The following is a 23,657-nucleotide window of genomic DNA, read 5'->3' on the forward strand; positions in this document are numbered from 1 at the left end:
CTAGTTGGGTCATGAAACATCTGCAAGAAAACTACCAAGCTCAGAGAACACCAAGGACTCTACAGTCTTCCTCTTCCTCTCCACAAGCCCCTCTCCCTTCTAGCACTGATGATGTTCCCTAGTTGGGTCATGAAACATCTGCAAGAAAACCACCAAAGCTCAGAGAGCACCCGGGACCCCACAGTCTTCCTCCTCCTCCTCCTTTCGAAAAACTTTCAAAAAGTTGGTCGAAAACAGCCTCTTCACAGAATGCCGTAATTTGAGTTTTGTTCAGTTTCCCAACTCAGACAGGAGACTGACTGCCTGCCCGCCTGGCCAAAATCTGAAGAGCGTGGCTGGAGGGGATTTTTCACATCACAAGAAAAGGGGGGTCACATCCAGCCCCCCTCCCATGGCTCAGTGCAGAGAGTGAGTCCTCGGGGATCTTCTGTGGCCCCTCCCCACAAAAGCCCCCCATTGCAGCCACCACACACCCCCACTCACAAGTTCTTGTGCTGCTCCTGCAGGCGGGCCCTGGCCTTCCGGTCTTCCTCCTCCTGCAGCTGTTTGGCCATTTGTAAGTCATGTTTGACCAGGCGGTTACGCTGGATGTTGGTGGCCAAGTGGTGCTCGACTGGGAAGAGAAACAAAGCAGGCAATTAAATACTAAAGGACAGCACTCCTCATGCCGTCCATCCTCCTCCCCCTCCCCTCCCTTCTAGCCCTGATGATGTTCTCTAGCTGAGTCGTGAAACGTCTGGAAGAAAAACGCCAAATGTCAACTTGCAAATTATAGCCAAATTTCATGCAGAAAATCCAAACAAGCTTGGTGGGGGGGGGGGTCACATCCCTAAACTCTGCATCTGTACTCGAATTGTTTTGCTTTGTGCAGGTCGCCCTCGGGAAGTGAGGGGAGCCGAATGTCAACTTGCAAAGCTTTCAAGTTGCCATGAGCAGGAGGGAGGGAGAACTGAAGTGAATTCCATACATTCTTCCTGACTGCAATCAGAAGGAGGTTTCACAGCCAGCCAAAGTGGTTAATTGGAGAATGTGATTTATGACATGGCCAGGGAGGAGGGGAGAGACAGGATCATAGGGGAACATAAATCTACGTGGGATTAGTCCTAACTGCATCCGAGTATTGCCGGAATGTTGCTCCTAATAAATGACTGTATTTCTTTTGAAGTTTGGCTCATGGCTCATGAATTAATTAGGGCATCTTTCGGAAACTTGACACCAAGCTCAGAGGGCACCGAGGACCTCACAGTCCTCATCTCTCTCTCCGCAAACCCCCCCTTCCTTCTAGCACTGATGATGTTCCCTCTTTAGGTCATGAAACGTCTGCCAAAAAACCAACATGCTCAGAGAGCAACTAGGACCCCACAGTCCTTCCTCTTCCTCCTCCTTCTCCTTCTCCTCCCCCTCTCCCTGCTCCTCAAAACTGGAACTAAATTCCAGATTTTTGGCCAAAAAAAATATATCACAAAATGTGATCACATGACTACGGGATACTGCAAACAGCCATAAAAATATGCCGTTTGCCAAGGGCCCCAAAATGCAGTCATGTGACCACGCCGGGAGATGTGTGTGTGTGTGTGTGTGTGTGTGTGTGTGTGTGTGTGTGTGTGTTTGTGTGTGTGTGGCCCTCGGAACTCAAGAACTCGGTTGGAAGTATCTCTGGGGAGGTTGGTCGTAACTTTAAACAATTGCTAAGTGACCAGTTGTAAAATTGAGCCCTTCCTGTACCTTATTTTTTCTTACATGGCATCCATTCTCTTTAAAGAATTTGCAATTTTAAAAAAAAATCTTTTTATCGATGGTTCTAATTAATTTTGTGAGCTGTTTCAGATGAACTGATAAACAAACTGGGTACATACCGTATATCTCAATAAAGAGACAGAAATGCCAATCGGATTAAAAATTCGATTAAAAACCAGCCGAGCAGAAGCAGAAGCAAGAGAAGAAAAGTGCAAAATACACCATGTGTGAAGTAAGAGAGTAACAAGCAAGTTTTCCTAGGTGTAACTTACTTTCCTGTTCCTGCAGGCTGTGGGCCAACGTGTGATCCTCCCGCACAGCGAAATCTCGACACACTAGGGAGAAAAAGCAGAAAAAAAGACATTTGGTTCCTCCAGGAAGGATGTGCAAAATCCGTCAGCAAACTTTTTGCAAGATAACCAGGCGCCTAAAACCTCCAAAACAAATTCTCTCTCCAGATGCATCTCAAGGCTTCTTCACAAACACAACCCAGAGGCCAAAAGATACCACAACAGACACAATCGGTGGGTGTATAGAGCTCGCTCTCTCTCTCTCTCTCTCTCTCTCTCTCTCTCTCTCTCTCTCTCTCTCTCTCTCTCTCTCTCTGTGTGTGTGTGCGTGTGTGTGTGCCAGGGACAGTGGGAGTGTGCAAATCTTGCACCAAAGGCTCCACTGGGGAGATAGTGAAACAGGCAACATCTGCAGGAAAAGTCAACGGGGCAGCCAAGAATCCCTTCAGTTCAGAGAGAAGTTATAAAAATAAAAGCCAACTTTTATCCTGGATTTGCTACTACAGAGTTCCTCAACCGATGAGAAGGGGAGGAAAGAGGTGGGGGGAACCCCCCCACTGCCAGCAAGATGGACTCCCAAGACCAGACAAGAAACAACGGATGGATGGAAACTAATCGAGGAGAGAAGCAACCTGGAATTGAGGACAATTAACTAGTGGAACAGCTTGCCATCAGATTTTGTGGGTGCTTCATCACTGGAGGCTTTTAAGAAGAGGTTGGACAGCCACTTGTCCAGAATCGTATAGGTCTCCTGCTGGAGCAGGGGGTTGGACTAGAAGACCTCCAAGGTCCCTTCCACCTTCTATTCTGATTAAGGTCTTGGTCTGATGAAGCTGTTCTTGGTCAGCTGCAGGAACGTGTGAAGGAGTAGAGACTCTCTCTTACAAGAGGACAAGTTGCAGCTGACCCTGCATAGCATCCGTCCTTGAACCTTCTCCCTTTCTCCTGCTCTCCAGATCCCCAGAAATCCCAAGTTGCTTTGGTTTCTCAGCTGTTTGGGGGGGGAGGCAGCCAAGCAAGGAAAGGAGCCTGCCAGCTGGGCCCCTTCCCCCCCACCCCCCCTTTAGAAGACGCCTCCACCCAAGTTCCTGAAGTTTGAGCCAAAACCACCGCAGCCAGCCCAAAGTCAGCCAAGAATGAATCAAACAGCTGCGACCCCATTACAAATAGCTTAATTGACCTTTCTCCAGAAGTGGGGGTGGGAGGGAAGGGGGGGGGCTTTGCTCTGAAAGATCAGCGTGGATTGGCTGGAGCTGGTTGTCCTGGAGATGGGCCCCCTCCCGGTCCGCCCTCTTTGGCTGGTGGGGGGGGTCTTTGTTTGATAACAGATGCAGCTTCTCTTTCTTCACAAAGCCACAGGCGGTGGGGAGGGGGATAAGGGGGAGGGGGGTCCCTCCAGCTCCTGGCCTCAACGCAGCAACTAAATCAGGAAAAGCTCTCTGCAAATTCCTCCCCAGGAGGAGAAGAGAGCACCCCAACGCCACCAGGGCGTCCCACGTATCCATAAGGCAAACCTGGTTAAATCTGAGGCTGAATTCCACCGCCAACCCCCCCCCCACATTTAGGGATCCCTAAAAGCAACCCAGGGAATGCAAGAGAGTTTTGACAAGGAACCCCAAAAATCTACAGGTGGGCCTCGACTTATAACCATTAGTTTAGTGACCGTACAAAGTCAAAATGGCACTGAAAAAAGTGACTTAGGACCGTTTTTCACACTTATGACGGTTGCAGCATCCCCAGGGCCCCATGATTGAAATTCAGAGGCTTGGCAACTGGCGTGGACTTATGACGGTGGCAGCGTCCCTCAGTCACACGATCCCCTTTTGCGACCGTCTGACAAGCAACGTCAACAGGGGAAGCCAGATTCACTTAACAACCATGCTACTGATTTAACAACTGCAGTGATTCACTTAACAACGGGGGCAAGAAAGATTGTGAAATGGGGTGTGATTCACTTAACAACAGAAATTCTGGGCTCAGTTGTGGTCAATCAATATGAACTCAGTTGCCGAGTGTCTGAACACGTGGCCAGAGGGAAGCTGCAACCACAGTTGAAGTGTAAGTCACTTCTTTCAGTGCCTTATAGAGCAGTGACCAAACTTCAAACAGTCAGTAAAGGGTCGTAAGTTGAGGAGTACCTGGAACAGGGTAGAACCGTTGCATTCCCGCCGTTGCCCGTCCCCGGAAGCAGGAGGCGGGCAGGCAGGTGAGCTGGTGACCTTTGGCTGGGCGTGGCACCTGTGGGCTGGCCCAGAGGAAACCAAGGAGATGAAGGGAAGGAAGGGAGGCGGAGGAGGAAAAAGAAGAATTTGGAGAAGGGGGACACGGGTGGGAGGGGTGAAGATCGAGCAGGATGCAGGCATACGCATAACAGAATAACAGAGTTGGAAGGGGCCTTGGAGGTCTTCTAGTCCAACCCCCTGCTCAAGCAGGAGATCTTATACCATTTCAGACAAGGGGCTGTCCAGTCTCTTCTTAAAAGCCTCCAGTGATGGAGCTCCCACAACTTCTGGTGGCAAGTTGTTCCACTGGTTAATTGTCCTCATTCTCAGGAAGTTTCTTCTTAATTCCAGGTTGATTCTGTCCTTGGTTACTATTTCCATCCCTTGCTTCTTGTCCTGCCTTCAGGTGCTTTGGAGAATAATTTGACCCCCTCTTCTCTGGGGCAGCCCCTCAAATATTGGAAGATGCTCTCATGTCTCCCCTGGTCCTTTTCTCTAGACTGGCCAAACCCAAATCCTGCAACCGGTCTTCATGTGTTTTAGCCTCCAATCCCCTCATCATCTTCCTTGCTCTTCTCTGCACTCTTCCTAGCGTCTCCACATCTTTTTAATGTTCCAAGTATGGTTTACCAAGGCATTATAAAGTAGTACTGAACCAAGCTCACTTTACCAACTCTGTTTGTTCAAGCAGAGTGAACTTGTGGCAATCACTAACTATTGATTTCGCTTTTTCGTCTGCAGAGCAAATTATTGCTCATATCAGAATAACAGAGCTGGAAGGGAGCTTGGAGGTCTTCTACTCCAACCCCTTGTCTTAACTCAGGCAAGAGATCCTACCCCATTCCGGACAAATGGCTGTCCAGTCTTTTCTTAAAAGCCTCCAGTGATGGAGCCTTCACAAGTTCTGGTGGCGAGCTGTTCCACTGGTTAATTGTTCTCACTGTTAGGAAATTTTCTCCTTAGTTCTAGGTTGATGAATTTCCATCCATTGTTTCTGCTGCGGAGAAAGTATTTCTGTAGGTCAAGATCTGAAGAACTGAGAATCGCCATGGGGCTTCCCCACAGCAGCTGCTTCCCCCTGGCTTTCCCTCTTCCTCTAAATGGGGGTGATGGCAGCAAGCAACCTTCTGTCCTGCAACCCGGGGGGAAGGGGGGAAGAGCTCTCCCAAGAGTCCCTCTGCTTCCATCATCCCCTCCCAGCGTCCTTGGGAGTTCCTGCCCCCATCTTTTCCAGCTCCACCTGCCAATCAATCCTCACCCATTGCCTCTTTCCCACACCGGCTGCACCCCAGAGCTACAGTGGGGGTCTCTCCCAGCAGCCCCCTTTGGTGTTTAGGGGGTGCTACATATGGGTCAAAGGTAAAAGCTACCCAGAGCAGGTTCCCTCTTTAAAAAATGGATCACTGCCTTGAGACAAAGAGACTCTTGTTCGTCCGTGCAAAAGTGGTTTGCAGGGCCCCACTTGAGAGGACAGCGAGGGAGGGGAGATCAAAGGTGAAGCCCCCAACTGAAGGGCAGGGGCTGCTTCAGACCAGATTCCCAGGCCCCTTCGGGGGAAGGAAAATGCTTTTTACCAACAACTCTGTTCATCTAATCTAAAAGCTAAGAAGATGCAGCTCGCTGGTCATTCAGGGAGACCCACCAGCTCTGCCCTAAAAATCAGGAAAAGGCTCCCCCCCTCCCTGCCCCCTTGGAAAGGACCTCCGGTTTGGGTCAGGTCTTCTCCAAATCAAAGCAGGCCCTTCAGGGTTTCGTTTTGAGCAGGTTTATCAGAATAAAAAATGCAGAAATTTGAAGAGAAATGAGAATGGGAATTTAGGGGAGGAGAAAAAGGGAAAAGACAAAGGGAAGCATTGATGTCCGATTCTTTTTAATAAAATAGCGGAATAACATACAGCCGCAACTTTTGTTGTCATGCAACATCTGCAAGAAAACAACTGTCCTCAGGGACCATGAAGAACCCTACAGTTTTCCTCTCCGCAAGACCTTCTCCCTTCTAACACTGATGTTGTTCCCTAGTTGGGTCATGAGACGTCTGCAAGAAAACCACTCAGCTCAGAGAGCACCCAGGACCCCCCAGTCCTCCTCCTCCTCTCTGCAAACCGCACTCCCTTCAGTCACTGATGATGTACCCTAGTTGGGTCATGAGACGTCTGCAAGAAATCAACCCAGCTCAGGGAGCCCCCAGGAGCCCCTCAGTTCAGCCCTGAGCTACAGAGATTCTCTTTCTAAGGAGCTTCATTTGCGCTCTTAATTACTATTATTACGTGGTGCTTTTTTGAGGCCTGCAATTTCCCTGGGAATAAGCTTCATCAGCAGAGCCGGGTTTCGAAAGTCGCCTTCGTGGAGCCGCGTGGTGTGAAATTTGCATTCATTTTAAAAATAAAAGTCCAGGGGTTTCCTGGAGGGCAGCTCTGCCCTCAAACTTTGCATTTGTGCTTCTGCTGCAAACGTTCACAGGCTACTTCACAAGTTCTTATTTCACACCATAACAGCCCACGGCCTCGAGATCAAATCCGGTGTCTGGGATTGTGCATCCAGGCAGAGGGTCAAGTCAAATACAGGCAGCCCTGGACTTACGACCACAATGGAGCCTGAAATCTCTGCTGCTAAGTGAGACATTGCTTAAGTGAATTTTTCCCCATTTTACGACCTTTCTTGGCACAGTTGTTACGTGAATCACCACAGTTGCCGAGTTAGTAAGACGGTCGCCGTTAAGTGAATCTGGCTTCCCCGCTGACGTTGCTTGTCAGAAGGTCGCAAAAGGGGATCACGTGATCCCTGGATGCAGCGACCGTCATAAATACAGGTCGTCCTCAACTTACGACCACAGTGGAGCCCAACATTTATGTTGCTAAGTGAGGAATTTGTTAAGTAAGTTTTGCCCCGTTTTACAACTTTCCTTGACTCATTTGTTCAGCGACTCCCTGCAGTTCTTGAATTAGTAATCCGGTCATTAAGTGAATCTGGCTTCCCCATTGACTTTGCTTGTCAGGAGGTCGCAAAACGGGATCATGTGACTCTGGGACACTGAAACTGTCGTATATGTGAGCCAGCTGTCAAGTGTCCAGATGTAAATCATGTGACTACCGTATACGGATGCTGCAACAGTCATAAGTGTGACCCCCAGGGGGAGGGCGTTCTCTGTGGGAGCCCCGACCCTCTGGAATGGATTGCCCACTGAGCTCAGGACAGCCCCCGACCTTCTTTCCTTCCGTCGCGAGCTGAAGACGTGGCTCTTCCGCCAATTAAACTGATCCGTTTGGGGGTACACTGGTATAATTTTAAATCGTTTTTAATTGGGTTACTGATTTTAATTTGGTATTGTATTGTGATTTGTATTGAAGTTGTCATTTTGTAAGCCGCCTTGAGTCCCTAGGGAGAAAGGCGGCATATAAATCGCAATAAATAAATAAATAAATAAATAAAAATGGCCAGTCACTTTTTTCACTGCCATTATAACTTTGGGCGGTCACTAAACGAACTGTTGTAAGTCAAGGACTACCTGTATGTCTGAATTTTGATCATGTGACCGTGGGATGCCGCAAGGGTCATAAGTGTGAAACACGGTCATAAGTCACTTTTTCCAGTGCCGTTGTAACTTCAAACGGTCACTAAATGAATGATTGTAAGTCAAGGACAGCCTGTAGCCGTTTCCCATAGACTCAGAGTGTCTTTCCTTCACATAACTTAAACAAACCAATTAGGAAAAACTTTTATCCGTTCAGCATAAGAAAAATTATTCTAAGTTTTAGCTTATACAGTTTTCAAAATGTTTCTCTTGGAACACAGTTCGCATAACATATTTTGATAAAATGGGTTAAAGATTTTGGTAAAGATCCAGCCAGCAGCTTGTGTACACAACACAAAAACTTTACGAAATGTTTACTTTGGCTTTTTCCTGGGTTTTTTTCCCCTAAAAAATACTGTTATTAAAACTTTTTAAAAGGAAGATAAAAACAAATATAAACTAATAAAAAACAAGGCTGGAAAAAGAAAAAGAAAGGAAAAAAGAAAAACAGAAAATAGGACGTAAATAAATGGTTTCCGATCTTCTTTACAGCAGTTATAAATATCATTAGAAATTTACCTCTTCCTGTAAAGTTACAACAGAACTCTCTGCTTCCTGAAATCTGTGTCTAAGCTCCAAAACCATAAATCACAAATTTGTTTTTCTTCTGTTCTACACGAAAAATCTGTAAGCGATTTACAGCCAGCAATAAACACAGATTTTGTCTTTTCCCCTCATCCAATAAGTCAATTTAGCCACCATCATCTTCACCAAACCTTCCTCCATTATAGGGATTGCCAAACACTCCCATCTTTGACCATATAGTAAATCTCCCTGCCGTTTTCATCTACAGATACAAAGTTCCACATCTCTTTTCCAACTCTTTGTCCATCAGTCCCCAAAAGAAAGACCTCTGCTCTCAACTATATATTGGCCTTTTAAAAAATCCTCTGAATCGCTGTATTTGTATCCAAAATTCACTAGCTTTTTTTTTTTTTTTTTTACATGTCCATCCAGCACAATAAAACTTCCATTCTCTCCTTGCTCGTGTTCCCAGCATAAATTTGAAGCCGCCTCGTTTTGGGCTTCTCCGTGATCTACAACATTGTGCAAATTCAATTTGCAACTCAAAAGCATTGTTTTTTTTATTTTTTATTTTGCAAATCCAGAACAAGCAACCAGGCAAAAGGTGATACGCAAACAGAGCCGTGTGTGTAAATATAAAGCAAATAATGAACATTATTTTAGTAACCACCCTGGATGTTGGCCATAACCCACATTTTACAAGGCACGGATTCTACTTCTGCAATCAGCTTAACCCATCTACATACATCAGAGGGAGCTGCGGCGCACAAAAACTTACACCGCCTTTTAATAAAAGTTGTGAGTCAGAAAAGTTGCTCCCAGGGTTGGTTCGGGTTTTTTTGACACCCGAGGCTAACACAATTTGCTTTCTTGGTAGTGTATCTTGGGAGAAGTCTCTTTGTAAGGCAGGTGTGCAGGGATTCAGGGGTCTGTGTGTCTGTGTGTGTGTTTGATGCCTCCTGCCCAGAGGGAGGATTAAAACTACACCAGGATCAAGAGCCTTACTCTCAAGGCCAAAGGAGGTCAGGGAGACAAGAATGGATCCCGCTCCCTAGACCAGATGTCTCCAACCTTGACAACTTTAAGCAAAGCTGGCTGGGGAAATCTGGGAGTTGAAGTCCGCCAGGCTTAAAGTTGCCAAGGTTGGAGGCCCCTCTCCCAGATCTTCTTCTCCAACAGACACAAAGAAGAGGAAGATCTTTCCCGAAACATCAAGGGAAGGGCTCCTCTCAAAAACAAAGCCTCCAGCAGATTTTGCAAAGCCATTTACTTCCCTTACTAGAAAGCAATTCTGCAAGTACATCAAGTCTTTGACTTACGACCACAACAGAGCCCCAAATTTCCGCCGCTAAGCCGGTACGGTTATTCATGGATTTATTTTAGAGGATTTATACGGCCGGCCGCTCACTCCGCAGTGACCCTGGCTTGCTTACAAGCAATGAAGTGGCTCCTAAAGTGAGTTCCCCCCCCCTTTTTATGAGTTTTCTCACCACAGTTCTTAATCGAATCACTGCAGTTGTTAAGTTAGCAACACGGTCGTTAAGCGAATCTGGCTTCCCCACTGATTTTGCTTGTCAGAAGGTTGCAAAAGGGGATTGTGTGGGATGCTGCAGTTCATTTAGTGACCATTCAAACTTAAAACGGCACTGAAAAAAGTGACTTATGCCTGTTTTTCATACTTATGCCCGTTGCAGCATCCCTGTGGTCAGGGGCTCAACATTCAGAGGCTTGGTGGCTGACTCGTATTTGTGACGGCTCCAGTGTCCCAAAGTCACATGATCCCACTTCTGATGAGCAAAGTCGCCGGGGAAGCCAGATTCATTGAACAAGCGGGTTACTAACTTAACACCTGCAGTGATTCACTTAACAACGGTGGCAAGAAAGGTCATAAAATGGTGCAAAACTCCCTTAACAACTGCCTAGCCCGGCAATGGAAGTTTTGGGCTCAACTGTGGTCAAGGACCAGCTGTGCTGAGAAGGAGGCTTCGCACCTGGGAGAGAGAGGAAGGAGTCTGCCACAGCAAGCTGGATGCATTTGTGTGTGTGAGAGAGAGAGAGAGAAAGGAGGAAAGAGTGAAATAGACAAAAAGAGAGAGGGAAAAAGAGAGAGAGAGAGAAAGAGGTGGAAAGAGAGAGAGAGAAGGAGGGAAAGAGAGAGAGAAAGGAGGAAGGAGGGAAATAGACAAAGAGAGAGAGGGAAAAAGAGAGGGAAAGAAAGAAAGAAAGAAAGAAAGAAAGAAAGAAAGAAAGAGAAAGAGGTGGAAAGAGAAAGAGAGAGAGAAGGAGGGAAAGAGAGAGAGAGAGAAAGGAGGAAAGAGCAAAATAGACAAAAAGAGAAAGGGAAAAAGAGAGAGAGAGAAAGAAAAGCCGGGAAAGGGAGAGAGAGAGAAAGGAAAGAGCGAAATAGACAAAAAGAGAGAGGGAAAAAGAGAGAGAGAAAGAAAGAGAAAGGTGGAAAGAGAGAGAAAGAGAGAGAAGGAGGGAAAGAGAGAGAAAGGAAAGAGTGAAACAGACAAAGAGAGAGAGGGAAAAAGAGAAAGAAAGAGAGAGAGAGAGAGAGAAGGAGGGAAAGGGTGAGAGGGAAAAAGAGAGAGAGAAAGAAATAAAGAGAAAGAAAGAGAAAGAGAGGAGAGAGAGCGGAAAAAGAGAAAGAGAGAAAAAGGAGGGAAAGAGAGAGAGAGAAAGGAAAGAGCGAAATAGACAAAAAGAGAGAGAGAGAGAAAGAGGTGGAAAGAGAGAGAGAAGGAGGGAAAGGGTGAGAGAGAAAAAGAGAGAGGAGGAAAGAGTGAAATAGACAAAGAGAGATGGAAAAAGAGAGGGGGAGAGAAAGAAAGAGAAAGCGAAAGAAAGAAAGAAAGAAAGAAAGAAAGAAAGAAAGAAAGAAAGAAAGAAAGAAAGAAAGAAAGAAAGAAAGAAAGAAAGAAAGAAAGAAAGAGACTCTTCCGGGGCTGCCAGGGCCTCCCCCCCCGTTCCCTTCCCTTCCCCCCCGGAGCCGCCTTCCTTTCCCTCTTGCCGGCCGCTACAAAGTAACGAGCGCAGGAAGCGCCGCTGCCGCTGCTCCGCGCGGGGAAGCCAGGCCGGCCCTCCCAGCCCCTCCGAGCCCCGCTTCCCGCGACAGGTGGCGCCGGCCCTTCCCGGCTTCTTCGACTTGAGCAGCGGCCCCTGGGCGCGGCCGGGGCCGGAGGGGCGGCAAGTGGGGGGGCCCTCGGGCAGCCTCCCCGCCGCCCGCCTCACCTTCCTTGACGCCCGGCAGCTTGGAGCGGTCGATGCCCACTTCGGCCATGTTGCGGGCGGGGCGGGAGCGCGCGTGCCCGGACAGCCCCCCACCCGCCGCCGCCGCCGCCGCGGGGACGCGCCTGGCCTCTCCCTCAGCCGCTCCGGCCAGTCCCGCCGCCGCCGCCTCCTCCTCCCTCTTCTCCAGCGGACCCTGCCCTGACTCCGCCCCCTCCAGGTAAAGCGGGAACGCCCCGTTCTCTCCCCCCCCGAGCCCCGCCCCCGCCCCTTCCCCTGCGCATGCCGGGAAGTGTAGTTTGATTCCCCCACTTCCCCCCCCTCCCCAGTGAGATTCCTTCTCCACCGCCTCCTCCTCCTCCTCCCCTTTGTTTTGGCCTCCCCTTCCCCGCTGGCCCGGCTGGCTGCGGATGATGGGAGTGGTGGAGAGGGAGGACCAGCCGAGCCAGGCAGGGCGGGGAAGGCCGGCTGCCTACGGGGGAATCCCGAAAGGAGCCGGAGGAATGCGCTGGGGAGGAGGGCTCTGCCGGAGGGACCCCCTCTAGCAGGACGGTGGAGGAGGAGCTGATCTAAAGGGGGCTTTCCGGAGCAGCCCGGCTCAAGAAGATCTGGGTTCGGATTCGGCCAAACTGGTCTCTCTCCCCCCCCCCCAATTGCATTCCACTGCTGAGCCCCACTTGGGCTGACATCAGTCGAGGGAGGAACTGGTGGGGCACAGCCCAGTCTCGAACTTGGGGAGCACTTGAAGCTCCCCTTCAGCTGGCTGGCTGGGGTTGCACCCCTCCAATCCAGCCCCCCTCCCCCAATGCAGAGTGCAGGGGAGGGATCCCCTTGAGTGCCATTCTGGGGACTGCCGGAGCCCCACCCTGCCCTCTTCTCAGAGTTAAAGGGCTTACCTTCTCATTCCAGCCCAGGGATTTCCTGGTGGCCTCCCATCCTAGAACAAACCAGCCCACCACGCCTGGCTTGGATTTTTCAAGATCAACCGCGGTTGAGTAGCTGCTACAACTCCTGGAGACCCCACCTGGTTGCCCCATGGCACCCTGGGAGAATCAAGGCAGGTAGTCTTTGACTTATAACCCCAACTTTTTTTTTTTTTTTAATTTGATTTATATGCCGCCCTTCCCCGGAGACTCAGGGCGGCTTACAATCTGCTAAGCAATAGCCTTCATCCTTTTTTGTATATTTATACAAAGTCAGCTTATTGCCCCCACAAACTGGGTCCTCATTTAACCTACCTTAGAAAGGATGGAAGGCTGAGTCAACCTTGAGCCTTGGCGAGATTCGAACCTGCAGTAATTGCAGGCAGCTGGTCTTAATAACCAGCTTAATAACAGGGTGCTTTAGACCACTGTACTACCAAGGCTCTTGAGCCCAAAATTTATCTTGCTAAGCGAGACGGTTGTTAAGTGAGTTTTCCTCCATGTTACGACCTTTCTCAACACCGTCGTTAACTGAATCTGACTCCCCCCTTGACTTTGCTTGTTAGAAGGTCACAAAAGGGGATCTCGGGACACTGCGACCGTCATAAATATGAGTCAGTTGCCAAACGTCTGAATTTTGATCATGTGACCGTGGGGGATGCTGCAGCGGTCGTAAGTGTGAAAAACGGTCCTAAGTCACTTTTTTCAGTGCAGTTGTAACTTTAAACAGTCACTAAATGAACTGTTATAAGTCAAGGACTCCCTGTATTGCTAAATTGGAAGGGACCCCCAGTGGTCATCTAGCAAACCCCATGAGGTCATCCTGAGAGGGATGCATCCCCTTAAAAACCTTCAGCAATTGAAACCCACCACCTCCAGAGACAGACAGATGTTTCCACTATGGGGCAGATTAGATTGTGAGGATGTTGGGGGCCTTTGAAGTCAAGATCAATCAAAGATCAATCAATCAGAATAGAGCTGCGAGAGACCTTGGAGGTCTTCTAGTCCAACCCCTGCTCAAGCAGGAGACCCTATACAATGTCAGACCAGTGACTGTCCAGTCTGCTCTTAAAAACCTCCAGTGTTGAAGCACCCACAACTTCTGGTGGCAAGCAGTTCCACTGGTTAATTGTTCTCATGGTCAGGAAATTTCTCCTTAGTTCTAGGTTGCTTCTCTCTGTGATTAGTTTCCATCCGTTGCTTCTTGTCCTGCCCTCAGGTGCTTTGGAGAATAGGTGGACCCCCTCCTCTTTGGGGCAGCCCCTCAGAATAAAATAATAGCCGAATAACAGACTTGGAAGTGACCCTGGAGGTCTTCTAGTCCAGCCCTCCCTGCTCCAGCAGGAGAACCTATACTATTCCAGACAAATGGTTGCCCAGTCTGTTCTTAAAAACCTCCAGTGTTGAAGCACCCACAACTTCTGGTGGCCAGCTGTTCCACTGGTTAATTGTCCTCACTGTCGGGAAGTTTCTCCTTAGTTCCAGGTTGCTTCTCTCCTTGGTTAGTTGCTTCTCGTCCTGCCTTCGGGGGCTTTGGAGAATAGGCTCCCTCCTCTTTGGGGCAGCCCCTCAAATACTGGAAGGCTTGCTATCCTGTCCCCCATGGGAGCCCAGCCTCAAGAAGAGCAGGAAGAGAAAAACGGGGGTCTCCCTTCGGAGGGTTGCTCCTTCTTCAGCCCAGACAGGAGCCACCTCTAAGAGCTGCACATACCCACAAGCGCACACACCACACCCCCAAAGGGCCAGAGAATCACACACCCATCTGCCCCCCTGCAGGGGGAGGCTCCATCGGAAGCCGGGCTATCTTTGCAAACCCATAATAACCCAGGGAAAGGGGGTAATTAGGGGCTTTGCGAATGGCTATTTTGCGGTGCCAGGGCTGTTCTTAGCGAAGTGCAGGCGGCCGGCCAGCCTCCCGAGCTTCTGCCCACAGCTGCTTTTCTTTTCCAGCCAGAACAGAAACTCGAACCCGGCACTCTCCCACACTTGACACCTTCCCGTGAGGGGAGGGGGAACCTCATCCCACAGTCAACCACGGCAGGTGAAAGAAGAAGCTGGGAGGGGGTGTCCCCCCCCCACACACAAACAACTGCCCTCCTTAAACTAGAACCTGCCTCAACTTCCTCATCCGCCTTGCAGTTTTGCAATTTTGTCTTTCTCCTGAATAATAGAATAACAGAGTTGGAAGGACCTTGGAGGTCATTTAGTCCAACCCCCTGCTCAAGGCGGGAGACCTTTTACCATCCCACTCAAATAGTTGTGTAGACTAGTTTTGAAAACTAGACTACACAACTTCTGGAGGCAACTTCCATTCCACTGATGAATTGTCCTTATTATCAGGAAGTTTCTCCTGAATTCCAAGTTGCTTCTCTCCTTGATGAGTTTCCACCCGTTGCTTCTTCTCCTGCCTTCAGGTGCTTTGGAGAATGAGTTGACTCCCTCTTCTTTGGGGCAGCCCCTCAAATACTGGAATACTGCTATCATGTCTCTCCCCCCCCCTTCTTTTCTCTAGACTGGGCATATCCAATTCCTGAAGCTGTTCTTCATATGTTTCAGCCTCCAATCCCCTAATCCTCTTGGTTGCTCTTCTCTGCGCTCTCTCCAGAGTCTGGAGGGGAGAGATGCCCAAGCCCACCCAGCTTTCAGACCACCCATGTCCCTGTCTGAGCTGCTGGACGTGCTCATTGGGTGGCCTTGAGTCACTCAGTCTATCAAGGACAGCTCTGCTTTCTGGATCTATCTCTTCTTCTCAATGGGCTTCCTCTTCCCTAGACAGAAGGGGTGCACCAGCTTGGGGGGTCTCCAGGCTTGGGGCTGGGGGCTTAGGAGGGATTTTCTGTCTGTCCTGCAGGGATGACCAACTCCCTTTTATGTTATCTGGTGTGTTCCATTCCTTCGCTTTTTATTTCCTGTGCTGTCCAGATGTTGTGATGTTGGGTGGCCTTAGCTATGAGGAGTGTAAATAAACACATGTAGTATCCTGCGATCCCTAGGAAATATTTCCCGGGCCTGTAGGCTGCCTAAGTAAGTACAATTAAGTTAAAGAAAGTGAGATTTTTAGCCTTAAAAACTTCCATTTGGAGGCTTACAGCATAGCTTTAAGGCACTGGGAGCAAACAGAGAGTGTTCATTCAGAGCATAATTCTATGTTTCAAGTTCAAAATTCAAACTGGCTCCTTTTGCCAGTTTTCAGGGAAAGGAGAAATGGAAAATACTTTTTTCCTTGTTTTTATAAATGTGTTTTTGTATGTATTTATGTGTGAGAGAGAAAGGGGGGGGAAAGATATTGAGACTTTAGAAAGAGTGCAGAGAAGAGCAACAAAGAGGATTAGGGGACTGGAGGCTAAAACGTGAAGAACGGTTGCAGGAACTGGGTATGTCTAGTTTAATGAAAAGAAGGACCAGGGGAGACATGATAGCAGTGTTCCGATATCTCAGGGGCTGCCCCACAGAAGAGGGAGTCAAGCTATTCTCCAGAGCACCTGAGGGCAGGACAAGAAGCAACGGATGGAAACTAATCAAGGAGAGAAGCAACCTGGAACCAAGGAGAAACTTCCTGACAGTGAGGAAAATTAACCAGTGGAACTGTCGAGCCCTTTTCAAGGGCTCACCATACCTGGGGGGGGGAAGTGACATGGCAAAAACGGCGATGGCTGGGGTGGCAGGAATGGCGGCAGCCGGAGCGGAGTTGGAGGCAGCGCCTCTGCAACAACAGGCACGCCTCTGACATGTGTGGCCCGTGATGATTGGCTTCTCCTGGATTGCCCAGTTGATGCCCTGCGGCTGCCAGGCCTCTACACCCCAGCCGATGCCCTGCAACCATCAAGACATCGACATTCTGCTGTCCGGCTTTATGCAGACGGAGCGGCTCAGAAGGCAACGACCAGATTGCCGCCATGAGGGATTCTATGAGGGCCGGAACAGCCGGATGCTGGCTACTGGGGGGGAGGGGGGGCATGGCAGCCAGATAATTGGGGAGTGGGGCCACACGCTCAAAAGCAGTGCTGGAAGGCGGACACTCCCAGTGCTGACTTTCTCTCAGCCTGGCAGGAATGAACTGAGCCGAACACAAATGCGTCCAATGCCCGGGTGGCTCGGGTGGCTGGTGCAATCCCTGGTGATGGCCTCACAAAGGAACTGCAAGCAGCATCGTTGAACGACCTGTGGCTCTTGGAGACCCAAGCACTGCGCACTCATCAAGACGGATTAGCCTGGAAAGGTGACAGGTTATATGTTCCGGCTACCCTTAGGCCCACGGTGCTACAGCATTGCACGACGTAAAGCAGGCTGGCCATTTTGGGTTCCTTAAAAAGTTACACCTGGCCAAACAGCAGTTCTGGTGGCCTCGTATGTGGTTGGAGATCGAGGACAGATCTGTCCAACGTGCAATGACAAAGGTGCTGCCCGGAAAACCGCTAGGCCTACTACAGATCATGGCTGATCCCGTCCGACTGTGGGAGAATATCGCCATGGACTTCATAGTGGATCTGCCAGAGAGCAATGGGCATACAGTTATATGGACGGTCATAGACCTGTTCTCGAAACAGGCCCATTTCGTACCATGCGTTGAGATACCATCGGCATGGCGGCTAACTAAACTATTCATTGGGCATATCTACCGTCTCCATGGGGTGCCCCGACGTATCATCTCAGATACGGGGGTTTCAATTCACCGCCAAATTTTGGCGTGATTTTATCCAGCTGATAGGCTCCACCCAAGGCTCAGCGTTTCACCCCAGTACCAATGGGGCCAACGAAAGAGCCAACGCCATGACTGAATGCTATCTGAAGATGCTATGTCTCCTATCAGCAGAAGGACTGGGCAGGCCTCCTCCCCTTTGCGGAGGTGGCGTATAATAACGCGGTGCACGGGAGCGCTGGATTCACCCCCTTTTGAGTGGTCAACGGGATGGAGTTTGTGGCTATACCCGAGTAGACTCATGACCCCCAGGCCTCAAAGTAAAGGGCAGGCATGATACCGGACGTCTGGGGGGGCAGTGAAAAAGTGTTACAAAAAGCGGCCGAAACCTATAAGGTCCAGGCTGGCAAGAAGCAGGCAACACATAGACCTTTTAGGGTGGGTGACCTAGTGTATTTGTCAACTAAGCACCTCAAACTGAGGGTACCATGTAAAAAGCTAGGCCTGATCTGTCCCCGTCCACACACACACACAAACACAGCCAGCCGAGGGTTAAGGAAACACTTTGGAACGCACCCAGGTCTTATCTCCAACTTGGCAGCGATAGACACACCGTCTGCCAAGTGCCTTTATTTTCACAGAAAAACAGAAAGACAAATACTCAGCTTCCAAATGTCCGACAACAATAAATCTTTCTCTCCGCAGTTCCGAACGAGGCTTTAGTGACTATCCAAGGTTTACTTTTGTTCGTCACAAGGATCCTTGACCACCACCCTCTATTATATAGTCTCTGGGGTGTGGTCCAGTGACTCAGTTCTAATCCCTAGCACGCCTCCTAAGCTGCTGCAATCGTTTATCACGCCTTCGGAGGCGTGCGTCCAGGAATGATGTTTCTCCGTCACTCTGATCCGAGCCACCTGTCTCCCTGCTAATCTCCTCTCCCTCGGCCGGCACCTGAGACAATGCCAGAGGGGAGGGGCCTGGAGAGGGAGGCCTGGCTGACTCCTCTTCCTCATGCTCGGAGCTTTCTTCCTCCGATGGGACAGGCTCAGAGGGCGGGGCCACAACAAGGCCTAAAATACCTAGGCCCATTCCCTATCATCCAGGACATCAATCCCGTGACTGTGGAACTGAAGCTCCCGTCCTTACTGGGCCGGGTGCATCGTGTGTTCCACAGTAGCTTCAGGGGTGAAATCTAAAATTGGTTACTACCGGTTCTGTGGGTGTGGCTTGGTGGTGGTGGGGGTGTAATGTGACTGGGTGGGCGTGTTCAACTTTTTTTTTTAACTTTTAAAAGCATTTTTTCTACAACCTTAAGAGGTTGCAGAAAAAAAATGCTTTTAGAAGCCTCTGACGATCAAGCAACTCAGCTGGGATCCTCAGAGGCTTTTAAAGGCATTTTTTTTCCTACACTCTTCAGCCGAAGAGGTTGTAAAAAAAATGCTTTTAAAAGCCTCTGACGGTCCCAGCTGAGCCGTGCGATCATCAGAGGCTTTTTTTTTTTTTTTTTTTTTTTACTTTTAAAAGCATTTTTTCCGGCCAAAGAGGTTGTAGAAAAAAATGCTTTTAAAAGTAAAAAAAAAAAAAAAAAGCCTCTGATGATCACGCGGCTCAGCTGGGCATGGGGGGAGGTGCAGGGATTTTTGCTACCGGTTCTCTGAACCACCCGCCTCCCATCGCTACCGGATCGGGCGATCCGGTCCGAACCGGGAGCATTTCACCCCTGAGTAGCTTGTTAAAGCCTGTAGAGGCCACTCAGATGAGACCCCTACTGGAACCCCTGGGACCTGTGGGACAGGATCATTACGAAATAGATAAGGTTCTAGACTCACGGTTACATCGGGGTAAGCTCCAGTACCTAGTCCAGTGGAAGGGTTACCCTACCACCGAAGCCTCCTGGGTACTGGAACGGGATATGAATGCATCTCTGATGTGTGTGGCCCATGACTCCCAGCTTCTCCTGCATTGCCCAGCTGATGCCCTGCGGCTGCTGAGACATTGATGATCTACTGGCCAGCTCTACGCAGATGGAATGGCTCAGAAGGCAACGGCGGTATTGCCACCATGAGGGATTCTTTGAGGGCCGGATCAGTGGTGAAATTCAATTTTTTTTACTACCGGTTCTGTGGGCGTGGCTTGGTGGGTGTGGCTTGGTGGGCGTGGCAGCGGAAGGATACTACAAAATCCCCATTCCCTCCCCGCTCCTGTGGCCAGCCAGAGGTGGTATTTGCCGGTTCTCCGAACTACTCAAAGTTTCCGCTACCGGTTCTCCAGAACCTGTCAGAACCTGCTGGATTTCACCCCTGGGCAGGAGCGGCCAGATGCTGGCTACTGGGGGGCGTGGCAGCCGGACAATTGGGGGGTGGGGCCACAGGCTCAAAAGCAGCGCTGGAAGGCGGATGCTCCCAGCACTGACTTTACATGGACTTGGATTTAAGCTATCTCTCCGCGTTCTGAAGCCATGGTCTGTTTATGGAAAGCAAAACCCGAGTTTTGACGCATTTGTGTTTGACTCAGTTCATTCCTGCCAGGCTGAGAGGAACAGCTCGTCACAAGACGTTATGGGTGATCCAACACTGGAGGTTTTTAAGAAGAGACTAGGCGGTCACTTATCTGAAATAGTATATAGTAGGCCTGGTGCACGCACATTTGCGAACTGGTAGGGAAGGCAAGTGAATTTCACCCCTGATTGATGTATTTAACTATTACAGGTAAAGACCAATCAGGTAAATACTGTCCACATGTTAAACCTAGTTAGCATTAATCCTGGTTAGTCTTTGGTGGCTTTGTTTTCTTCTGCAAATCCAGCCTGTTTGATATTGTATGTACCTAGAAAAAAGGTTACTTTGGTTTAAGCACATTGGACGGATGCGGTTTATTTATTTATTTATTTATCAAATTTCTATACCGCCCTACTCCCAGAGGACTCAGGGCGGTGAACAGCCAAGATAAAATACAGATAACACAAACATTAAAAGTCCCTTAAAATTATTAAATATTTTGGCCGAAAACACAGATTAAAACACCCAATTTATAAAACAAATCAAATGATTTAAAAATTTAAAAGGGAGAGTTAGGCCAGGCCAGGTTAACACTTGTATTTAGCTAGCTCCCTTTATAAACCTAATTTCATTCAGTTAACCCGGTTTAACTAAGCTGGCTTCACACAACGCCCAACAATGAAATGTGGCTGGATGGAGATGAGGCAATCCTTCACTCTTCCTTTGCAGGAAAGATGGGTGTGTGCACAGCCAAGGCATGGCGTAATTTCCCAGCGGAGATTGAAAGCAGACGTCCTAAGAAGAATCCCTACTGTAAGTGGGAAGCCAAAAAAATGAGCCGGATTTTTTGCCAATATATGTTCTATATATTCTGTGTTCTATGTTTGCCGGTAGACTGGGCACCTCGTCCCCTGTCCTGGGTTTGGCTGACTCGTAAATTCTAGGGCTGGAAGGGACTGTGGAGGTCTTCTAGTCCAACCTCTTGTCTTTATACTAACCCAGTTGGCCAAAATTTTCTTGAAGATGTCTACGGAGCACTGACGGCTCTGGGAAGGAAGCTGTTCCAAAGATGAATTGTTCAGATGGTCAGGAAATTCCTCCTTTTTTCCAGGTTAAATCTTCCTCTAATGAGCTTTCATCCATTGGTCTCCTCCCTCTTCCCTTCCTCCCTCCCTCCTGCCCTCTCTCTTCCTTTCCTTCCTCCCTCCCTCCCTCCCTTTTGAATCGTAGCTCTGCAGGGACCTCGGAGGTCTTCTAGTCCACCCCCCTGCTCGGCCCTAGGCCATTACAGACAAATGGTTCTTAAAAGCACCCACGACTTCCGGAGGGAAGCTGACTGATTGTGCTCCCTGCCAGGAAATTCCTCCTCCGTTCCAGACTGGGTCTCTCGTGAAGGCGCTTCCACCCACTGCAACGGCTGCTCCCTGCCAGAGGAGTTGGCAGCCAGCAGGCAAACAGGAAGGGCAATATATTCTTAGCCCGGGCGCAGGACTTCCGAAGCTCCCCAGAGGAGAATCTTGAAGTTATGCGTTGTTAACAAACAAAAAAAACCTCTTCCTGTCACTCCTCAAAGCCTCCCTTTTCTGTGTGTCTGTGTGCATAAAGGGCCTGCTTAGCTTTGTCTCCCCTTAAAGCCATTTCCCACCCACCCCACTTCGGCTGATTTTTCCATCTGTTTCAGTGGCTGCCGCATTTTCTTTTTTCTCCCTGTGGCTCCAACCGGATTTTCTGCAGTCCAGACTAGGAAAATGGGAATTGAGAAAGCGCCTCAGAAGGAGGATTGATGGAGGAGGCAGGATGAAACGGACTCATTAAAGTCAATTGCAGAAAATCCAGCTCATCGGCCAGCTAGGACGGGTCGCGTTTTCCCCCCCTCCCCCCCCCCCCCCCGTGGTGGCTCCTGTGTGATTGACTGCAGGTGTTTGGATTGGAGAAATGCATGGCAAGGTTCCTTCTCTTCGGGGAGGGGAGGGACGCAGGATTATTCAACATTTTCCTGAATGGACAATGGGATGGAGAAGCTGTTAATTGGAGAAGGGCAGAGAATTGGGAGGTCTGGCTCAATGCCCAGGATTAGGGAATAAAATTGAAATTTAATTTGGATGCTTTTGAAGGATGAGGCTGAGAAGAACACAATGCCCTTCAACCAGGAGAAATCACATGTGTGTGTGTGTCTGTGTGTGTGTGAATGTAGGGCAGACATAAAAGATGGGGAATGTAGGGTTTGATAATGCAACATCTGTCTTGGACACTGGCAACCGGCTGAACATCAGCCAGCAGCCTGAGACTCCTTCCAAAAGGGCCAATCCGATTTGGGGCTGATATAGCAGAAGTGTCAACCCATCAAAGACAGTCAAAATCCTCATTTTTCTCTCTTTTCTTCTCCCACTGCTGAGGCCAAACCTGGAGACTTGAATACAGGTAGTCCTTGCTTAACGACCAGTTATGATGCAATGTGGCTGCTCGGGAAATGGTGGCGGCTTCCAGATCATGCCATGTGGCCCAAGAACAGAGTGGCCTGTCTTTCCTTCCCTACCCAACTCGGCTGGGGGACTTTGGGCCAGGAGACGGTGAGTTCTAGTCCCACCTTAGGCATGAAAGACGGTTGGGTGACTTTGGGCCAATCGCCAGGAGCCTGTGAATTCTAGTCCTGCCTTTGGCACAAAAGCTGTCTGGGTGACTGGGCCAATGACCAGGAGACGGTGAGTTCTAGTCCCACCTTAGGCATGAAAGACAGTTGGGTGACTTTGGGCCAATCGCCAGGAGCCTGTGAATTCTAGTCCTGCCTTTGGCACAAAAGCTGTCTGGGTGACTGGGCCAATGACCAGGAGATGGTGAGTTCTAGTCCCGCCTTAGACATGAAAGACGGTTGGGGGACTGGGCAATTCTCTCTCTCTTTCAGCCCACCTCACAGGGTGGTTGTTGGGAAAAGTGAAAGAGGAAGGAGGCCACACCTTGAGCTCTTTATAAAAATAATGAAGGTGGGATATAAACCGATCAATCCCATCCCTTCAAGAGAAAGGAAAGAGAGCCTTTGGCTATAAGATTTGGGAAATGCATTTTCAGAACCAGGGTGGAAGCAGAGCGAATAAGATTTGTCCATCACAGAAGAGGCAGAAACAATATGTTGCGAATCTGCCCTTCTTCAAATAACAGAGTTGGAAGGGATCTTGGAGGTCATCTAGACCCTGCTCGAGCAGGAGAGTCTAAACCACTTCAAACAAATGACTGCCCAGTCTCTTCTTATGGAGCAGCCAGAACTTCTGGTGACAAGCTGTTCCACTGGTTAATTGTGGGAGCTCCAGCACTGGAGGTTTTAAAAAAGAGACTGGACAATCAGTTGTCTGAAATGGTATAGGTTCTCCTGCTTGAACAGGGGGCTAGACTAGAAGACCTTCAAGATCCCTTCCAACTCTATTCTATTCTAATTGTTCTGTCAGGAAATGTCTCATTAACTCCAGGTTGCTTCTCTCCTTGATTACTTTCCATCCGTTGCTTCTTGTCCTGCCCTCAGGTGCTTTGGAGAATAGCCGGACTCCCTCTTCTTTGGAAAAGCCCCTCAAAGATTAAAACACTGCTATCATAAGTGGACCCCCGGTCCTTTTTCTTATTCAACTAGACACACCCAATTCCTGCAATTGTTCTTCCTATGTTTTAGCCTCCAGCCCCCTAATCCTCCTGGTTGCTCTTCTCTGCACCCTTTCTAGAGTCCCAGCATCTTTTTTATAGTGTGGTGACCAAAACCGGATGAAATATTCAGTTGCAATATTCAGGGAAAAAAAGATGTTGAGATGTTGTTTTGCCTTCTGGTGCTTTGGAGAATAGTTTGACCCCTTTGCCTTTGGGGCAGCCCTTTGTGTCTAGGGGAAGTTGAGCTCCATTCTTTCCCTGGTATTTCATCCCCCATCCCTAGAAGTGACCGGAAATGCCAAAGTAATTGGGAATTGTTGGGGAAACTCAAGAAGTCAGCCGTGAGAGAAAACCCAGCGGGCTCTTTCCAAGGTCCCAGCTGAGCTGC

At 49.2% G+C, this 23,657-nt stretch overlaps 1 protein-coding gene across 3 annotated transcripts in view; it reads right to left on the minus strand.

Annotated features, from left to right (window-relative positions):
- Positions 1–11,706, minus strand: part of CCDC50 (coiled-coil domain containing 50) — a 30,788-nt gene extending 19,082 nt beyond the window's left edge. For all 3 annotated transcript variants that reach the window (XM_070945001.1, XM_070945000.1, XM_070944999.1), the window contains exons 1-3: positions 11,580–11,706; positions 2,010–2,072; positions 484–613 (exon numbers count right to left, since the gene is read on the minus strand). In XM_070945001.1, coding sequence (XP_070801102.1) covers positions 484–613; positions 2,010–2,072; positions 11,580–11,628 — 242 coding nt within the window. In that variant the 5' untranslated portion in view covers positions 11,629–11,706. The remainder of the gene's footprint in view (positions 1–483; positions 614–2,009; positions 2,073–11,579) is intronic.
- Between the last annotated feature and the right edge of the window lie 11,951 nt (positions 11,707–23,657).

The sequence above is a fragment of the Pituophis catenifer genome, unplaced genomic scaffold, assembly GCF_029215685.1.
Source record: "Pituophis catenifer annectens isolate HBS135680 unplaced genomic scaffold, rPitCat1.0.hap2 SCAF_6, whole genome shotgun sequence".
Classification (NCBI taxonomy): Eukaryota; Metazoa; Chordata; class Lepidosauria; order Squamata; family Colubridae; genus Pituophis; species Pituophis catenifer.